The following is a 21,453-nucleotide window of genomic DNA, read 5'->3' as shown; positions in this document are numbered from 1 at the left end:
ATCAGGATTATTAATATGATGCGAGTTTCATCAAAGCAAGGTCAATTTAATACATATGTTCCATTTATCTGAATCAGTGTGCTGTGATCTTTATACTTTGAAACATTTAGCACAGCACTTAGAGTAATGAACATATGATGAGTTTAACTGCAGAGATGATGTAAACCTGAAAGTTAGCACCAGTCTGTAAAGGCAGATGAACTTAAAAATCGCTCTTGAATGTTTCTGCTTGTTTTCCTGCACTTAAATTGTGTGTTGCTGCTGTAAATACTGCATTTTCCAAAGGGTGGGATCAATTAGGCTTATCTTGTCTTATCTTAACATAACTTAACCATTTATTATAATAATATCCTCTGAATTTGGCATTTTTTTCAGTGAAAATCCCATATTTTCCTACATTTAATTCACTGATGTTCATAAAATCTCAGAATAAAGTTAAAGGTTATTATATCAAAACACAGAAAGTTGAAAAAAATGTGACTTTTTCAGCTAAGATATGACTAACTGAATGAACATAAAACAAATGTCTCCATCCACTGTCATTAATCCAACTCCATTGGTTTTACTGGTGATTCAATGTTGTAGAAGATGACGGTGTTTCCACGGTAACTACGGAGCCTCTGAACATCCATATGGGTCATATCTGATGACCATGAAAAGATGATAAACTGCATTTTACACCAATTATTTACATGTATTGATAGGATTATTTGGGTCAACAGGTATGAAACATTTTAGATCAGTAGATGGTTTTGTCTTTATAGGTTTCACAAATTTCTGGCGACCCCAAACATTCAAAATTTAGGCTTTTTTTTAAATTTTGCTAAAACTGATTTGTTTTTGATCATGTAATAGTTTTCTGTACTATGTTGCAAATGAATGTAAATTTTAGATGACATTTAGTCTATATAATGTATATTATTATGAACGGAGGTAGAAAAGCCTCAAGTAGATTACTGCACAAAGTGAGAATTTTATTTTCCTTGGTCAGGATATGTACAGTCAGTCCAGCTTGGATTTACAAGGCTGACAATTAATACCAAACGAACAATAACTCATTAATACTGAACAAACAATAACTCAAACTATGAATTATGAAAGAGCTGTAGCATCTTAAACTGACCACAATGAACATTGAAAATATAAACAGTACCACAGTGCTTCAGTTTCAGCTTCACAGTTTGTCATGTATTTTGTATATTGTGATTGTCTCTCTCAACTCACCATATATTTTTTATTAGTAAGTTGTTTTTTTATTGCTAGAAATTTCAGGCGACTCCATTAGAATTCCAGGTGACCCCGCGTGGGGTCCCGACCCCAAGGTTGAAAAACACTGGGTTAAAGCAAAACAGACAAAATTTAAGAAAAAGATTATTTTCTTTCTGCAAAATACATCATTAACTAAACATAAAATAAGCATCTACAACCACTGTCATTGATTGAACTCCATGGGTTTTACTGGTGAATCAATGCTGTAGAAGATGACGTGTTTCCATGGTAACTATGGAGCCTCTGAACGTCCAAATGGGTCATATCTGATGACCATGAAAAGATGACAAACTGTATTTTACACTAATTATTTACATGTATTGATAAGATTAGTGGATCAACAGGTATTAAACAGTTTAGATCAGTAGATGGTTTGGGTCGATGGTGGATGTTTGGGTCTTTGTGGGTTAAGTACATGAATCAATACAGTGAAATAGTTGGAATACATCAATATAAATATAAAGCAGGTATTTGACTGGTGGTTCTGATGTTCCACCTGTTTATCTTCCATCCTTCACATGCATAAAAGGACCCTGTTAGTAAGCGATGAACTGATGATAACCTGAATGTCTTCACATCCAGATGTCACATTGGGCCTGTTTGCTATTCTCACAGCATCACTGCACAGCGGATGCAGTCCTCTTTGTCTAAACCCTGTTCGCGTGTCATTGAGGAGAGGAACCGAGGTGACACCACCGCCTGAATAACTGCCTGTCGTACCCCCTTCAGGAGAAGGGCACATCTGATTTGGTTGTTACCCTTTCACTAAAAAGCACCTCTGTCATGCAGTGGCGTGCGCTCTGTAATCTGAGAGTGTCATTTGTGCAGTGGGCTGGCGGCGGCCTCTCTCAGGGCCCACTCGGCCTCTGGAGGGCCCTTCAGTGTCAGTGGGTGAAGGTGAGATGCCAGCCTGTCTGAAAATGGAGAGGGCTGTGGCCTGATGTGGACAACTATGTGAGAAGAGGGCTGTTGAGAGCAGCTGCAGCAGGTCTGTGGTGTGTCCCCGAGGCTCCACGTGGATGTTGTTGTTGTGGAGGTGAGCTCTGCTGGTCACACCTGCTTGGCAAGGAGCGCTCCCAGCTGACCCACCACAAACTAACTGTCACATCTCCCAAGGCAAATTATATCCTGCCGGTGATGGGAAAAGACACTGAAATGCTTTCCCCTTTGCACTAATCCAGGTGTGTCAAACATACGGCCCGTGGGCCAAAACTGGCCCACCAAGGGGCCCAGTCTGGCCTAGGGATGGGAATCGATAAGAATTTAACGATTCCGAAGCCATTGTCGATTTTGCTTATTGATCCAATTCCTTATCAATTCTCTTATCGATTCTCATTGGGTGAGGGAATAAAAGGGTACAAATGGGTGTGTTGCCATTAACTGTCTTCTATATTTCCATCTCTGCACAGAAAATGTAACATATACAGTATAAATTATACAGTATAAATAATAATAACAGAATGATGCCGGTCCCAGTTCGGGGGGGGGGGGGGGGGGGGGGGGGGCACAGTGAAAGTGAAACTAAAGACGCTTTACTAATTCCTCTATTACTGCATTTCCACTGCATGGAACAGTTCGACTCTGCCCGTCTCCCGTTGTTGTGCACTTCATTTCCTTTCCCCTACCTTCAGAAACTTGTACTTGAGGGGGTACGACATGTGTTGCCTGCACCAGAACCGGGCCCGGATGACGGCCTGGTGTTCACTTTGCCACTACATTCACAAGCGCCGCTAAGTAGCGTATCAAATACGTGACATTCCTGTAAATGAGTCACATGCTGTGGACAAATGTTTGAACATATTGGAGGGATTCTACCCTTTTGAAGAAATGGAAGCTTTGCAAGTGTCACAAGTGGACCTGGTGTCGTCTTTTTAGACCGTTTCTGCCTCAACTCCATGTTGGTTACGTTCTGACCAAAACAATGCAGCGTACGAGTAACGTTATCGTACATGCACAACGAAGGCGGAATCAATAAGCAGAATCGTTAAGCAGGCAGGTAAACGATTCCAAGGAATCGAGCTACTGTGAGCCAGTTCTCAAAAAGAACCGGTTCTCGATTCTCATCACTAGTCTGGCCCATGAGATGAATTTGTGAAATACAGGAATTACACTAAATATATTTACAATCAATGGTGTCAAACTCATTTTAGTTCAGGGGTCACGTTCAGCCCAATATGATCTCAAGTAGGTCAGATCAGTAAAATACTATTATAACATATAATAATATACATATAATTATATTACATTACATATAATAATTATATAGTGACAACTTCCATTTTTTCCCTCTTTGTTTAGGTGTAAAACCATACAATTACATGAAAATTTTTACATTTGCAAACTATCCTTTCACAAAACATGTGACTAAGCTGAACAAATATGAACAACCTGAAATGTCTTCAGAGACATAAATGCATTTTTAACAATACTCTGCCTGTTACTAAATGTTTTGTGTATTTGTAGATCCACTGTGATCTATAAGTTGTAATGCAAATGTGTGAATGCTAACCTGAGGCATAAAATTGTTAATATTGCTCTTATTTTTCTTAATAAATTTCAGGTTGTGCATGATTGTTCATGTTATCATATTTTTTAAACAATATTTTGTAGATGTAAACTGTTATTATTTTACAGGTCTGGCCCATTTGAGATCATATTAGGTTGTATATGGCCCTTGAACTAAATGAGTTTGACACCCCTGTACTAAACACATCCTCTGATAAACGTGTGTTATGCAACATGGGACGATACAAAGCGTGTTCTGAAATTTGTCCTGAGGTTAGCTTTGGCACCGTAACAAGAATAGGTACCCAAAAATATTTTATTCCAAGGACTATCATTAAAGGGCTGGGGCTGGGTTCATAAAGTTAAATTTTGTCCTTTTTTTTTTTTCTTTTTTTTTTTTACAATTAAATTTAAAGCTGCAGGTGCTGAAATCCCTGAAAATAACTTCTCTCTTTTTAGCCATAGAGTAGATCAGTAGAGTCACCTCAGATTCTTAACAGTAAATGGTAATTACAGCTGTCAATCATGTATTTAACCCACTCTACTTGTTTGAAAACCGCTGTGATGAGAGTGATGCAAACAGTAGAGTTCACAGAAGTGGGTAAATTTGCTTCAAATGCAATATAATGAAGGTAATTATGGAATTATTTCTGATGTAAAAAAATAAAATAAAATAAACAGGACCAAGGCTCCTGTAGTCCAACTGCATATTTAAAGACATTAATTGGCATTCATTTGACCTTTCAAGGTCACTCAAGGTCAAAGGTCATGGTACCAAATGAAAGCCCATATATGACTTCCTATCTATTGCCGATAGTAATTATATCAATATCTTCAACTGTTTTTAAGTTATAGCACTTTGAAATGTGTTCCATTATAAACCAATGGGGATTTTTAAAAATTCAGAATTCAATATTTCCCAATTCTTTGAGCAAACTTGGTAGACCTTACCCCAAAGATGTCCCACAAGAAATATCGAGTCATTCTGACTGACGGTTTCAGAGAAGACTAAAAAACTCAATTAACTCTGCTTTAACTGTGCTTAGTACTGCTGCTTTAAAATCTGGATGCTGAGTGAGTCATGTTGGGGCCGGAGTGGCGATTGCTGGTTGCTTTTTTCCAGTTGTGTTTATCTTTGTTCCCATGCAATTCTAAAGCTTTTATACACAAGGTTTCTAATTTGAGTGTTTGCTGGCACAAGATGCAGGAGGCTTCAAATTTTCTCCTTTCAACAAGCTTCAACCAAGAACTTAATGCACTGTTCACAAGCCAGATCTTGTCGAACTTGCACAAATCCACATTAGATGAATGTAAACCTTAGCAGAAACAGTTTTAACTTATACTTTCAGATGCAGCTATGTCTTTCAAGAAAGCAGATGCCATGTTAACTCACACACCATATCACAGCACACATTACTTTGGATTCATGGTTATAGGTTCCATTCTGCTGTTATTTGTAGTTTTGCTACTGTGATGCAAAATCTAACAAAAAAGTTAGACAGTGGATGTGATTTTTAGGACATTTTAAAGCCTGAACCATAGCAGATTTGATTTGATATGAAACTTTTTAGGACCCTTTAATGACATAAAATAACAGCCTTGCATAATGGTCAGTGAAACCTGAAAACTGTGTACATCTATGCCACGTTTCCACTACGTTGAACCAGCTCGACTTGGCTCGGCTCGGCTCAGCTCGGCTCGACTCGGTATTCCTGGAGACCGTTTCCATTACAGGACACTACAGACTTTACAGTACCTGGACGTCATAGCAATGCAGCGCGTTATTTCCGTGTCGTCTGCTCAGAGAGTTGTTGATAAACTCGCTCATTGCGTGTTGTCTCGTCTGAATTTTTACGTCGGCCACCAAAGACTGAATCTCCTCGACTGACCATGTTGTAGTTTTGGGCTGTTATCATGTGGATTCATGTACCGCTATATTTACTGTCCACTTCCACATCTGTTTTTTGTAAAACGGCGGGTCACAGAGAAAACTGTCTGAACAATCAGTGGTCTGCAGTGTTATATGTCATGGTTTAGTATCACTTGGAACCTTGGCGGAAGTGATACCAAAAAACTAGTACCGGGTACCAGATTCCAGGTCCTTTTTCGTAATGGAAACGCAAAAAGACCGAGCTGAGCTGGTACCACGCAGTGGAAAGGCAGCAATAGTTGTACTCATAAGTTCGCATACCCTAACAGAATGCGCATGGGATGGTCTTGGATGTTCCAACATGACAATGACCCAAAACACAAGGCCAAGTCCACCTGTCACTAACTACAGCAGAAAAAAGTGAAGGTGAAGGAGTGGCCATCTCAGTCTCCTGACCTCAATATCATTGAGCCACTTTGGGGAGGTCTCAAACATTCAGTTCATGCAAGAAAACCAAAAGGCCCAATCCAAATTCACCCCTTGGCCCTCCCCCTTACCCCTACTCCTTGGTCCCTACACTTGGCACTACCCCTTGAAACGAAGTTGCAAGGGATAGGGGTTGAAACATTCCCTTATGAAATGGGACAACCCTTCAAGACCTGTTACATCATCAGCAGTCATCGATTCTGCTATTAACAGATGCAACAACTTTGTTTCCAGAAGTATTCCCCATGCCGTCAGTAGCTGTAACCATGTCTGTTCCATGGGATTTGGTCATCTTTTTGTGGTTATCAACTATACATCGCAGAAATGCGATCTATAACACATTGAAAAGGCATTAAATGGTCGATCAAATGATTACGTTGTTTTTGAAGAAAATACGTACATTTGTGTGTTTCTTTCATCACACCGCTGCAGTTTTTTGCTGTGTTTACCTCCATCTTGCCGATGATTCGAACAGAATTATGGGAAATTTCTCCTACCACTCCGTTCATAGTGTGGTTCTGAAATATCTCCATTTTGAGGGCCAAACAGCCCTTCGCCTTAGCCCTTCCCCTCCATCTAATGAAGAATCGGGACAACACTACCCCTTCACATGTATGCGCAAAACGGAGGAGTAGGGGTGGGGGGGGGGGCAAAGGGTGAATTGGGATTCAGCCTAAATCTTAAAGGAACTGAAAGAGTTTTGCCAAGAAGAATGGGCAGCTTTACCATCTGAGAAAATAAACTGCCTCATCCACAACTGCCACAAAAGACTTCAGGCCGTCATTGATGTTAAAGGGGCCAATACAGAGGATTAAGAACTAGGGGATGTAAACTTTTGATCAGGGTTATTTGGATAGTTTCTGTTGTCAGTATGATTTTAAAAGAGCAAACACATTTGTTTGATAATAAATGGGTTCACCAAACCACTAGCCACAAGTGAAAGAAAAGTTTTTGTATTATCATATATATTCTCTGAAAAATGGCCAAAGAATCACAAATTCTGCTAGGGTATTTAAACTTATACGCACAACTGTACATTTGTCACAAAACTGAAAACATGTGGAAACATTATGACACGTTGTGACAAAGGTATAAAAATTCAATGAACTGTGGCTTGATTCCATCTAACAGCTTCAGTTCTGCACACTGTCACGGCTTCCTGGCACTCAAATAGCACAAGACGTCATCTTTAGGTTATTATTGTCACACATGCTTCTCTCACTAATGCATCTAATTTACGTGTAATATATGCTGCAGTCACACACTGTTAATAACATGGAACAACGCGTAAATGAACTCACTTTTAAAGACTCACACTTAAAGTCAACCAATACTCTAACTGCTAGTCTTTGCAGTCAAAGGAGCTAAACTTGCTCCTTTTGTCGTGTCACATAAAGTATTAAAAGTGGTTTGATAACGGGTTAAAATGACGCACAGCCCCTTTTTACTTCTACAGTTCACAGAGTACACACAGTGTTGATGGTTTTTGTGAGTGCATAGGCAAACGCTGTCAGACCTGCTAAGCGTCGCTATTATTTATTGAAGCGGGTATATGCAAATACACAAATCAACACTGTGCCCTCAGTGTGTGCGCTGTCTGTATTTTCCTGCAACATCATGATTTCCCTTGTGTGTGTTTGTGTGTGTGTGTGTCTCCTTGGTTGTGTTGTTTTGTTGCTGACCTGTAGCAGCTCCTCTTGGTCCCCGCCCACCTCCAGTGCTACGGCAACCGAAGCGAAGGGACGACTGGCCATCTGCTGTCGCTCTCTCATCAACTGCTGTAGAGTGAAACACAGAAGAAACATTATTATTATTATTATTATTATTATTATTATTATTATTATTATTATTATTATTATTATTCGCGAGAACAAATCTTAAAAAGATGTGCATTTCATGTTGTAGAGTGGTTTTGTGGAATAGAATGGAAGTAAATATCAAACAATGTATTATCATTATTATTATTATTATCATTATTATTATTATTATTATTATTATTATTATTATTATTATTATTTGCGAGAACAAACCTTAAAAAGATGTGCATTTCATGTTGTAGAGTGGTTTTGTGGAATAGAATGGAAATAAATATCAAACAGTGTATTATTATTATTATTATTATTATTATCATTATTATTATTATTATTATTATTATTATTATTATTCGCGAGAACAAATCTTAAAAAGATGTGCATTTCATGTTGTGGAGTGGTTTTGTGGAGTAGAATGGAACTAAATATCACACAGTGTGAAAACGTCACAAAATTTAAGAAGTTGTAGGCCTATAAAAACCTTATTTTCCAGCGATATAGTAACAATGAACGAGAGTACTACAGTCATAGTTATTGATGGTATATAATCATTTATTCTCCTTTTTTGTAATTTAATGACTGGTGTATTCTTCTTTATGTACTGTTTCATTAGCTGATTAGCCAAGTCATGTAAAATTGGGGTAGGACAACATCAGCTCAGCTTCTTCCTGTTCATTTTTGGACAGAAAGTATTGTTAAAGATTCACAATAAAATAGTTATACATTGTGTGACTTTTTTTTTCTTTTTTGGTTGATTTATTTCCATATATTGGAGTGTCCTGTTTTTCTTTTGCCTTGTTATGTTTGAAATAAAGTCTATCTATCTATCTATCTATCTATCTATCTATCTATCTATCTATCTATCTATCTATCTATCTATCTATCTATCTATCTATCTATCTATCTATCTGATATTATTAAAGTTAGTAGCATCATATTGGGACCGGGCGTGCCTTGCTCAAAGGCATCCCGATGGCAGTTGCTTAACGAGTCAATTTCTCTCTCATCCATCTGGACAGTGGATTTTATCATGTGAAAAAGAGGAAGAAAATGGCGACTAAAGGGTGATAAAAAGACATGAAGTAGGATACAGGCAGGGTAGGAAAACAGAGCAGGATAGTAGAGGAAGAATATGATGAAACAAGTAGGATACGGGGGCTAGAGATCGGAGATCAAAGTGGGCTGGTTGATAGACTCGTAGAGAATGAGGACGAGTGGGGAATGGCAGGTGGTGGGGAGACGAGTGGAGTCAGAGGAGGAGGAGGAGGGCGGGCAAACTTCATTAATGAGGAAATGTCAGATGAACAAAGGCGAGGCCGTATCAGCATGAGGTCCCTACACCCGACTGAAAGCACAAATATATTGGGGAAAAAAATGGAAACAAGGACTCATAGTCATCAACCCTCCCACACAAAGAAAAACAAAGACACAAAAGAGCATTAACAGAGATACGAAGTTCATACACTACATAAAAGAAAAAAAAATATATATATATATAGTGAAAAAGATGCTTGGTGCACCTTCATCTCCATCAAAAGCCCTCTCTCCCAGTTTTTCCACTCCACCACAGACATGTTAATGGGTTTCTGTTTCTACATTTAGCTCGGGGGTGACCACCTGTTTCACGCAAAACAAACTCATTTCTGGCCGATTATGCGCCAAGCTCTAATCATCAGTATGTTGCTTGTTGTTTCGGCAAAAAATCTGCCTGGTGTAGAAGCTGCCACACAAAGACAGAGCTGAATACTGAAAACCAAGACAGAATCTAGGCTGCAGACCCTTACAGGAGGACTAAACTTTATTTTGTTTACAGGCTAAGATATATATATATATATATATATATATATTTTTTTTTTTTTTTTTTACTTAAACTGGGTAACATCAATGGGTAGTTTTTGTAGATAAGTGTGGGAAAATCGATTTTTTGTAAAACAAAGAGTATTACAGCCCTAGGGGTGGATGTGGTGATGCGTTTAAAGCCTTCTTCTTGTATGATGTCACTCTGTGCTATCAGACTAAAACGGTTTGACGTTAGATGATATAACGATTAGCCTAAAATAAACACAAATATATCTACTGGCTAAAATTTACTTAGGGGTCAAATGAGTGGCCATTTGTGTCAAAAAAAAAAAAAAAAAAAAGTTGTAAGAAATGCATAGAACTGTGTTGAAATAATGCTAATACATTTGTGCACAGACTACTGATATTATTTGACAATGGAAGCTATATTTTCAGAAATATTGGATTTTGAATAGCACGTGTATGTGAAAACTTTTTCATAAATGTTAGTATTGTGGATCTAAAACAATAACAGCTGACACAAAAACACAAAATGCGTCAGTGGACGGATGTGACATGGTTGTTACAGATCCCATCATACTGATGCTCAGCAGCCATGTCACCATTTCCACAAATGATCCCTGTGCAAAAACTAGTATCAGAATTATTTATTGCATAGTTTATCATCATACTAAAGAGTAAATAACAATATAGAATTGTTATTTCTTTATCAAAATGCTTATTATTAGAAAACTGTTGATTTAACCTTCATCTTGTGTTAGCTTTCTGTTACCATATCTCATGTTAACGGGTCGGTTTTGACCCATGTCTTAAATCAGCTGTAAAATACACTAAAAACAATTATCTATCATCCAATTTGTTTCTCATCTCTTGGTTTCCTTGTTAGACTTCCTTATCCATAAAAATACTGGTTTTAATATTTTTGGTGTGGACCTCTGGGTCTTTTTTTTGTCAGTATACCCCTTGATGTGCACTCTGTCAGTCACTGTATACTGAACTGACCTCACATGTGTGGACATGCCCGTCTGTGCTTGTGTTGTTTTTGTGCAGGTATATTGGATAACAAGGCAAAATGAGAATCCCAAAAACCTCACATGATTGGGAGAGGAGCTGGCTGTCAGTGCGTTGACTGACAGTGCACTTAGGATTACAGTTTTGTCTCTAATTTCTGCTTTATTATTTCATTTTTATAACTGGGTCGAAATCAACCCTAACAAAACAAAGGTCATAATTTCAACCATAGCATTTAATATTATAATTTAGTGAAAACATTTTTTTTTTTGTATTATTTTGTTGACATAGAGGTTCCTGACAAAGTCAAAAAGCCTTGATGCAGTAAACAAATTTTATGTGGTTCTTTTATGCATTTAAAATCTAAAATGGGTCGGTGCTGACCCTAACACAAGAGGAAGGTTAAAAAGTGACGTGTGGCATTCTTAATGTATGTATTGGCGTAACATAAGCAGGATGGATCAGCATGATACTCCATATTGCAACCTGTAAAAATAAAACATGTGATATGTAGTATATATAATCTTGTAAGAAAAATTGGGGAATCTAAAAGAATAGACTAGAAGCACTCGGAGAGCGCAGACCTCCGCCAAGGCTGATCAGTGGCCCCCCCCCCGTGGGCCCCCCCACGCCAAGGAGGTTATGTTTTTGCCAGGATTTGTTTGTTTGTCTGTCTGTCTGTTTGTCTGTCCGTTAGTGTGCAACATAACTCAAAAAGTTATGGACAGATTTTGATGAAATTTTGTGGTCTGCGTCCCCCCCGTGGGCCCCCCCACCCCCGATCACCACCAAAATTTAATCATTTCTTCCTTATCCCATTTCCAACAAACCTTGAAAATTTCATCAAAATCTGTCCATAACTTTTTGAGTTATGTTGCACACTAACGGACAGACAAACAGACAGACAAACAAACAAACAAACAAACAAACAAACCCTGGCAAAAACATAACCTCCTTGGCGGAGGTAAATATTTGTTTTTTGGGTAAATTCAGTTAAAATGTAACCATTTGTGACATGAAAATATAGTTCATATGACCATCAACATGTTGCAACAGAACTGAAATCCTGTAAATTTCCATAACTTGCATTTACCAACACAGAGTTCCTTTGGGGATTCACTTATATTGATTTCTTATGCACAAAGACATAAATAAGACCTCTAAGCAAATTTCAGCCGCCACACATCCTTAAAACAAACTTCTGCAAAACAAAGTATGCTGTTAGAAAAATTAGGCTATTTGACTATATCCTGTAAATACCAGGTGTCCAGAGCACAAGTCATGGATGGGTTATGACGACATTTTGCAAGAATGCCCAGACATATCCACTCAGGATATGTCTACCAGTTATTTGCTATCTGCTTGTTTTGTTCTAGTTTGGGACCAAAGCGCATTTGTTGTCCATCCAGTTTGGGACCAGAGCGGGCTGCTGCCCTTGAGGAGATCAGGCCATGGGGCAGGTGGAGGAAGAGTACAGACGCGGTCACTGAACCTATACATCACCGTGTTTTGAATCCCTAAGCCAATGGTGAACCTGATCAGTGTCATAATATTTGTACACTTGGTCCAATGATTGTAATATTCATGTTCTTTCATAAGATCTTACACTTCCTGTTGATAGTCAGTCAACTGCTGCATCTCACTGTATGTACTTGACTCCTTGCAAGTAAAATCTTCTGATTCCAGAATCCAGTGACTCCGTCTTTTGTCTCAGAGTATATCACAGAATTTTTCTATCATATGCATGCATGGAAAGAAGAAAAAAAAATTAAATAAGCTCAAAAAGGAAGGACTGATACAAATTTAGATTGAAAAAAAAAAAGAAAAACAGACTTCCACAAAGAAAGTGAATACTAAATGTCACTGTCCTCCACACTCTGTTACTTCTGCCTACACTGAAGAACCTCCCGTATGTCTGTGTCCTCTGCTGTTGCTGCGAAAAGGCTGCACATTGACATTAACTACCTGTCAGGTGTTGTGCTAGCACGCCGCCGGCTGCTCGCTCGCCGGTGTCAGACTCTTTAAGCATGAATGAATTGTACACCTGTAGCCACATCAGAGCAGTCAGCCGCTCCAGCTTCGGCAACTGTTCTGCTAGCGCGCCGCCGTGCCGGCTAATGTGATGTCTTCTCTTGTTAGCTGTCACCGCTTTGCTAACGTTGCTCACATGACGGTATGTGTTTGCTAGCACCGCTGTTAGCCTCCTGCTGGTGTCAGCTCAGATTTGTAACAGCCCCGGTGAGAAGGTGTGGGAAAAAAAAAAAAATGTGTGGCTGTGTGCTGGGAGCATCAGATGAGGTAATATATTCCCTGTAAACAGTACATGCTGTAGATGTGTATGTGCACAAATATTCAGTCAAAGTTTGGTCTTAGTTTGGACATCATCTCCATCCTTTACTTTCTGAAGGCAACGTCTCTGGAATTTCTTCACATTTAGCAAAAATACTCACTTGGATTCAAGGATGAACTGATAATTTATTGATCAGAGGTTAAAAGGTCACAGTAAACACTTTTAAGCCATACCTCAATAATCCACCCTACACTCACTGCAGTTAATATCAGAAGCTTTCACCAGAAAATATCTTAACCCTTTCATGCATGAATTACGAGAACCTTAGTTGAGGTGTTTTTTTTTTTTTTTTTTTTGACTGTTTTTATTCCTCTTTAGACATGAAAAAAACAATGAGATTGAGTTTTTTTTTTGTTTGTTTGTTTTTTTTACATAGATGTACAAAAATGTCCACTCAGCTACACCATGAATTTTATTCTTGAATCAACGAAACATGTATTTAAAACTCAATATTATAAAGTGATATGAAAACAGTGAAATGAAACCATGTTTAATGCAGCTAATCTGATGTTTTCTCACATTTTAACATATTCTAATACTAGTTATTACTCATTTCATGGAGATAATACGCAAAAAATACCAATTAACAATTGATTTCCACTCAAGAACCAATCAACAACAGCAAAGTTACAGTAATGGTATGAATTGCAGTTTATGAGATGATGCATAAGTGTCCACTGTGTTGGCTGATATGGAACGTAAACAACTAAACCCATCACTTCATGGAGATAATATGCAAAAAAAAACAAAAAACTTTTTGTTTAAGAAAATGTTTAATTACAGTCTAATAACAACTAGCAATTGATATACACTCAAACATGTTACTGCAGATCAGGTTTATATAGCAAGTGTAAGCATTCTATCTGCACTCTTCTCTTTTATTTTATTTTAACTGATTATTATTTATGTTTACTGATTATGTTTTAATTGTAATTGTGTGTTTTTAACCTGTTGTTTTTCCATTTTTGTAAAGCATGTGTATGAATTGTACTATACGAATAAATTTGCCTTATCAAGAACAGCAAAGTTACAGCAATGGTATGAATTGCAGTTTATGAGATGATGCATAAGCGTCCACTGTGTTGGCTGATATGGAATGAAAACAACTAAACCCATGAATATACAAGAGAACAGCTGGAGAATGACTGTCCACCGTAGTGACCAGTATGCATGAAAGGGTTAAATTCTGTGAAAAACATATGAGCCTCAGCAGATATGAATGTAAACTACCAGACTGGTTGGCTGAGGTATACATGTGTGAGGTGATGTAAACTGATATAATACCAGTATGCAGGTGCATGCAGTATAGAAATACATGAGGTCATGTTTACACAGACGTGTTCATCCCTGTGAAGTTTGTCTGTTGATGTCTTGTTTGAGCTATTTCTCTTTTTGCCGCTGATACTGTGTATTTGTGTGTATGTGTGTTTTGAAATTTGTTTAGTCAAGGTGAGCTTGCTTGTGCTGTGACCTCATGAATCAGTCTAGACAGTGAAATCATGTTTGGATATAAAAAAAGAGGAGATGTATTAACTTAAACAGGCAACTATTTGTGTGTGCTTCAGTGTATATATATATAACGTGTTTATCTGTGCGTGTGCTTGCATACAATGGCACGTATGCAACTTTATTTTAGCTGAACAGACCATTTGTGTATGCAGTCATGTATGTGTTGTGTGTCTAATACCCCCTTTGACAAGTCCTTGAGGGGGGACAAGGACAAGGCAGTGGCCATCTTCTCTGTCTGCCTGTCGGCTGTAAATCAGCCATAAAATGGCTAATTAACTCTGCTGCGCTGTAAACAAGCAGAGCCATACTAGTCAGAACCAACTGGATGAAAACAGAAGGAGGGGCAGAGGCAGAGCCAGTTGTGCACGGATGTTAAAGGAAGAACAATATGTAGTTTACGTGCTTTCTGCCAGAAATCCAAAGTGATTCATAGGACAACTGAGTTAAAAAAGTTGAAGCAACATTTCCTGTGAGTATTTGTCTATGCTTTCACTTCTTGGTGAATGTGTCTGTGTTTACCTAGCCTCGAGGGGAAGCATGACATCCAAACATTCATTCCTCTATCCATCTCGGCTGGACACACAGACACATAAACAGCCAGGAGAAAAATGAGAGCCCTGCAACAATGAAGCCAATCACATGGCAAATTATGCTTCACAGAAAACAGCTAAAGCACCGAAGCACCTGCTACTCAAATTGCCAGTCCTGTTTAGACGGATCGGAAATATCAGTGTGATATGCTGTTTGCTGATTTCAGATGTACTACTGTGCAAATGACGGGTTTTCACAACATGACGAGTGGCTTGTTGCTAGTATAGCAGCAATTAAACTCATCATGTCTGTGAGGGCAAACCTACAGAAATACCAACACACCTGCAAATTTGTGTACATGAAGTGTGTGTGTGTGTGGGTGTGTGTGTGTGTGTGTCGATAAGTAGTGCTGTTATACACTGTGTGATAAAATTAATAGCTATATGTTTTTGACCATCTGTGTTGGTTCTGCACATTTTATTGTCAACACACAGATAAGCAACTATTCATTTGGAAAGTTAGAGTCTGAGATTCTTTCAAAACTTTGTCATTCTAATTTCAGTACAATATTTTGAAAAATAATGGTATTCAACACCATGTTTACAACAAAGTCACACAACATTATTGGTAGTGGAAATAACATCAGCCCCTCTCAAAAGCTCTTCAGCTTCCCAGGGTGTCCCATTTCACATAATATAAATGCAAAATGTAATGTTCTTATACTTGGATCTTTTAATATATATGTGAATAAAATGAATGAATGAATGAGTGAATGAATGAACTAAATACTGAAATGTACTTAATGATGTTATGATGACGATTTAATTTAGAGGGTGCAGAAAGGAAGACTTGATGATTACATGTGCCATTTTGTTTTTCAGCTGTGTAAATTCCAGCGCTTGCCTTCTCACATGCAAATGTTCCACCATAACAAGCTGACACAAAACAAGGTTTGAAGAAATAATCAGATGCATCAACTCATAATATTTCTAATCTGTTCAGGCAGTCCCATCAGTTCATAGCAGTTATGGCCAAGATTTAATCAACCCATACTTGAGCGTAAGTGAACCTGAGACATTGAGCTCATAAAAATGGACTGACATGAGATCCCAGCAACCTTGACCTTTGACCTTTAGCCACAAAAATCTTGTCAGTTTGTCCTTGACATCACATAAACATCAAGGCAGACGGCCATCCTCCAGGAGTGTGGGTCTGCACGAGGTTTCTGCCGGTTAAAGGGAAGTTTTTCCTCGCCACTGTCACCAGTCACAAGTGTTCGCTCCTGGAGGATTCTGTTGGGTTTCTGTAAATTGGCTTAGAGTCTGGTTTTGACCAACTCTATATATAAAGTGTCATGAGATAACTTTTTTTGTGATCTGGCATTATATAAATAAAATTTGATTGATTGAGTGATTTAATTGGTTTTCCCCTGTAAGTCGCTTTGGAAAAAAGCGTCCGCCAAATGCATAAACATAAATGCATAAACATAAACATTTACGCCAAATTTTGTCACATTATGTTGAGCCACTCCTCAAATATAATTATAAATGCAATGGGAACTGACCATCTAAAAAAGTCTGACATCAGGGTTGTGCTTTGCTAAATAAGGGTGGGTGATACTGGGAATTTTGGTATCAATCCAATACCAAATAAATACAGGTCTAGTATCGCTGATACCGATATTGATACCGATACTTTTTACTTGAAAAGTAATGATCATTAACAATTTTGTGATTTTGCCTTTAGTTAGTTGATAATGATAAAACACTGGGAGATTTTAGGCAAACAAACATGTTTTTTTATTAGCTAACTACAATATAAAACAATTTAACAGCATAAAAAGACTAAAATAATTGACCTTTTACTACACATAAATGTTTACGAAAAAGTCACTAGCGCAAAATAACAAAAAAGCAAAAATGTAACAAAAATATAAATATAACAATGTCAACAACACAATAAAAAATACTTTCCAGGGCTCTTACTCTCTGCTCTCCAGCAGAGTGGGGGATGGGGGGGTCACAAAGTGAGAGAGAGAGAGGCTGTTTGCTCAGACAGACTTGGAGAGAAGCTGCGCTGGCATGAACCCTGTGAGGAAATTCAAGTAATTTGCTGGACGTATAGAAGAAAAACTGCAACAAAAGTGTCAATCTCATCAAGCTAGTATCAATTCGACACCAATACTCCGTTTGGTATCGATACTATCAATACGTAGATCGATACGCCCAGCCCTATGGCTAAATATACAGTACCTTTAATCGGCACTGCTCTGTGGAAGCGGGTACATATGGGCAGGCTTGTATCCTTTGCCTTTACTCCAGCTGCCTCAAATGCAAAGTATTTCCAAACCACACTCCTGCTGTTTTCTTTGTCAACCAAAACCCGTCAAGGAAGCTCTGCACTGCCATCTTTAATGAGCTAACACCATAACAAATCCTGCAAAATACCCTGGCCTATCATGAGCTATTCAAGTGAAACAAATGAAATGAGTGACGACAAGAAGACAGTGCTTTAAGTGAGAAGAAGCAGTGGTATGTGAAAGAAAACATCTGATAGTTGTGTGTTTAAACACTTTCAAATATTCTGAATCACTGAGAAAACTGTATATTTGACAACTTATCCCAATTATATACATATACAACAGGCCCAACAGTCTCAACTGAGGGTGTTTGTGCCTTTACTTTTACACAGCTTTGGTGCACAATGAAATAATTTCCACAGTTTATTGTGGAAAAACTTGCCTGGCTTGCATAGAGGCCTGACCTCCACCCCATCGCACACCTTTAGGATTAACTGGAACACACACTGCCAGCCGGGCCTTATCGCCCAACATCAGCCGCTTTGATAACTTTCCAGAGTGACTTTCCAGACTGAGCAACTTTTCCAAAATTCTCTCTTACAGAATTATAACACAGTGTGCAGCGTTTTCACGTCTGATAAGCCCTCAAGTTTACGATCTATTAATCAAAAGGACTTTATGGAATTTGTTTCATTTCTCACAGAAGCAAACCTAAAGCAACTGTTTTAATGCGGGTCTGTTTTCTCTCTCAATATGTGTGTGGCTGAACTAAAACAAATCCTTACAATTTACAAAAAACTTTTGTAGGAAGCTGGTAGAGAGTATTAAATCAGCAGATTCTAAAATGACAATCATGGGAGCAATGTTCAGGTGTCCACATATGATTAGCCTTGGATTGTACTTGAATTCGTCGGTGAGGTACCGCAGCCAAATGACTATACTTTGAGTTTGCGCCAAATGAAGGCAATTGAGTCCAGAGCAAATGCAAGAAAAAATGAAACCTTGTGGGGAATGAACATTATAGTGGAATAGAAAGAATAAAACAATTTCAGGCAGATGGACACAGAAGTGAAAACTAATCCAAAAAACACCCAAAAGACAGACAGAGGAGAAACTGCTGACGTGAACCTACTGAACAACTCATCCCTCATCCGACATTACTGCCCCTCTTACCCCTGTGGATGTAATGCAACATCAGCGTCCATGTTCCTCCGGCCCATCTGTAACTTAACTAGATGGTTTAATCAATGCCACAGAGGGCAGCTGGTTTAGGACTGATTAATGTTTTAATCAGAGATAGGAAAGAAACAACCATTTCTGGACAGAGACCAATAACTCTTGGTGACTGCATCCAAATTCACACTTAGAAGGAGTTTTACTATGTTTTACTGTCATTTCGCCAAGACGTCTTTAAGCTCTTCAATATTTAACAAAGTCCTCGAACGAGCTACAGTAGGATTACCACTCTTGCGACAGTTGTATTCTGAAATTTTTAATAAACCTTCTATCGTCTTTGGTTCTGCTTGTGCTGATGGACACAAGGTTGCTGTTCCAGCCAGCGTCCCAAGAAAAAGTGTATCGTTCGGAATTCCTGCTTGAAAAAGTGTCAAACAGGAGGTTGAAACGCTAATGTAAATGCGAGGAGGAACAGATGAAAAGGGTGACTGTGACAGTGCATTTTACAGTTCAGCAACTAAAGTAAAAGGCAAAAACTTATTTTAATGTAAAACTTGGTCAAGCATGGTGGGACTTCTAAAAAATGTCTTCTTCTTAGTGTCAGTAGAGCAGAAAACGACTATCCATCTATTAGACATAACAAATTACTATCTCGGTTATTCTGATCTCAGCTTTTGGAAGGGAAATGTTCATGGAAAAAAAAGTTGGTTGGACTGTGGAATAACATCCCTCCTCTGAAATTGAGTTGCATTTCACCTCAGATATATTTTATTCTGGGACATGTTTTGACTGTATTCAAGGAACTGAACCAGGAACTTTTCCATTTGTGGTTGGTGACCATTATACTAAAGGCCGCCATCCTTACTTTAACATATATATTTGTATTTTTTTTCAATGTCTGTGTGCTGTACAAGGCATTTAAAAATTTGGTTATCACTCATTTCAATTCCAAAATGGTAAGCATTACCTGATCATTTACAATGTAAGTAGCAATTACTATTAAGTATTTACTAAATGAATATAATAAGAACAACAAGGTGACAGAAGCCCATGGGCCCTAGAAAACCAGAAAAGTTGTTACTGTTAGTGTAACCCTTTCATGCAATTATGAGAACCTTGGTCACAATATTTGTGTGTTTTTATTGTTCTTCCGGCATGAAAAAAACATGCGATTTAGTTTTTTGTTGTTTTTTTTTAAGGAGTTACAAAACTGTCCATTCAGCCGGACCCCATGCATTTAATTTTTCAAGCAAAGAAACATGTATTTAAAACCTAATATCAGAAAGTGATATGGAAAAGTATGCAATAAAAACATTTTCAATGCTGCTAATCAGAAGTTTTCCCACATTTTAACATACTCTAATACTAGTTATTATTCATTTCACGAACATAATATGCAAAAAAAAAAAAAAAAAAAAAAATTAAATTCATTTAATTAGTCTGCTGACAGAATGAGAATTTGTTTCAGAAGAAAAGACACTTTAAACAACATATAAAATGAGTGGAAAACAGAACACCGGAAGGCCTTACTTCTACGCTTAACAGACAACAAACTGTAGCGAATTTGATGAAAATTATTGAATGGTTTTGCAGGTATGGTCTGTGAACAACAGACTGCCTTAATGCTAGCCACCCATTGAGGCTCATAGGTTACTGAAAATACACCATTCCAGGACATAAATTCTAATTTGTAGGAAGTTTGGTATTGTATCCACCAGAGATACAATGAGGACAAACAGATATTGTGTAGATGATAAATAAATAAAATATAATACATAGATTCAGTGGATAGCGCTGTTGCCTCACAGCAAGAAGGTCCTGGGTTCGATTCGGACACCAGGGACCATTCTTTGTATAGTTTGCATGTTCTCCCAGTGTTAATGTGCGTTCTCTCTGGGCACTCCAGCTTCCTCCCACCATAAAAAGACATGCACTAATAGGTTAACTGGTTAATCTAAATTGCCCATAGGTGTGAATGTGAAAGTGATTGGTTGTTTGTCTCTGTATGTTCAGCCCTGTGATGAACTGGTGACATGTCCAGGGTGTACCCCACCTTCACCCATAAGTAGCTGGGATAGGCTCCAGCACCCCCCATGACCCTCTCGAGGTAAAGCGAGTTCAGAGGATGACTGAGATAGATGCGTCTATTCCTAGCTGGTAAGGTAATTTTGACTACCAATTTTAGTATTTTTTATATAAGTCAGTCAGTTATTTATATAAGTAGACACCTTCCAGAGATCATTTTAACCATCAAATGAGTTCAATTAACCTATATTAAATTTTTCCTTTGTTGTTTTCTGCAGCAAAAACATGCTTTTGACAGTTTACCATACTCCATCCTTATTATTATTTTCTTTTGTTTATATTAGGTCTATGTTTAAGTGTGTTTAAGTGTGTTCATGTTGAAATCGTACGTCGTGAGCAAAGAAAAAACGAAGCCAAATTCCTTGTATGTGTTCATACACTTGAGAAATAAAGCTGATTCTGATTCTGATTCTTATCACACCATGTTAGCCATGGATGCTAGTTTATAAAAACAATGGACAAATTACTGGTTTGATGCATGATGTATTTAACAAGTCCTAGCACAGCCATTGTTTTGTTTTTTTTATTTTTTTCTATTTTACAGTTATCAGGAACTTGGCGTATGGGACTTTGTGCTTATTACCCCGCCGGCCAAAGGGGAGATAAGGGGTGTTGTTTTTGGTTTGGTATGTTTGTTTCTTTGTTTGTTAACACTTTAGCAGCAAAACTATTGGTTCAATTCATACCAAATTGGGTTTATACACTGAACAAAAATATAAACGCACCACTTTTGTTTTTGCTCCCATTTTTC

The 21,453-nt window shown here is 38.0% G+C and overlaps 1 protein-coding gene across 1 annotated transcript in view; it reads right to left on the bottom strand.

Moving 5' to 3' along the window:
• LOC115434149 (attractin-like protein 1) overlaps positions 1-21,453 on the bottom strand; it is a 765,420-nt gene that overhangs the window by 135,270 nt on the left and 608,697 nt on the right. Inside the window, exon 28 of the mRNA XM_030155899.1 lies at positions 7,813-7,908. Within this exon, the coding sequence (XP_030011759.1) occupies positions 7,813-7,908 (96 nt within the window). The remainder of the gene's footprint in view (positions 1-7,812; positions 7,909-21,453) is intronic.

This window comes from Sphaeramia orbicularis, chromosome 15, assembly GCF_902148855.1.
Source record: "Sphaeramia orbicularis chromosome 15, fSphaOr1.1, whole genome shotgun sequence".
In the NCBI taxonomy this organism is placed as follows: domain Eukaryota; kingdom Metazoa; phylum Chordata; class Actinopteri; order Kurtiformes; family Apogonidae; genus Sphaeramia; species Sphaeramia orbicularis.
Note: the sequence above shows the minus strand (reverse complement) of the source record. Positions and strands in the feature narration are given on the sequence as shown.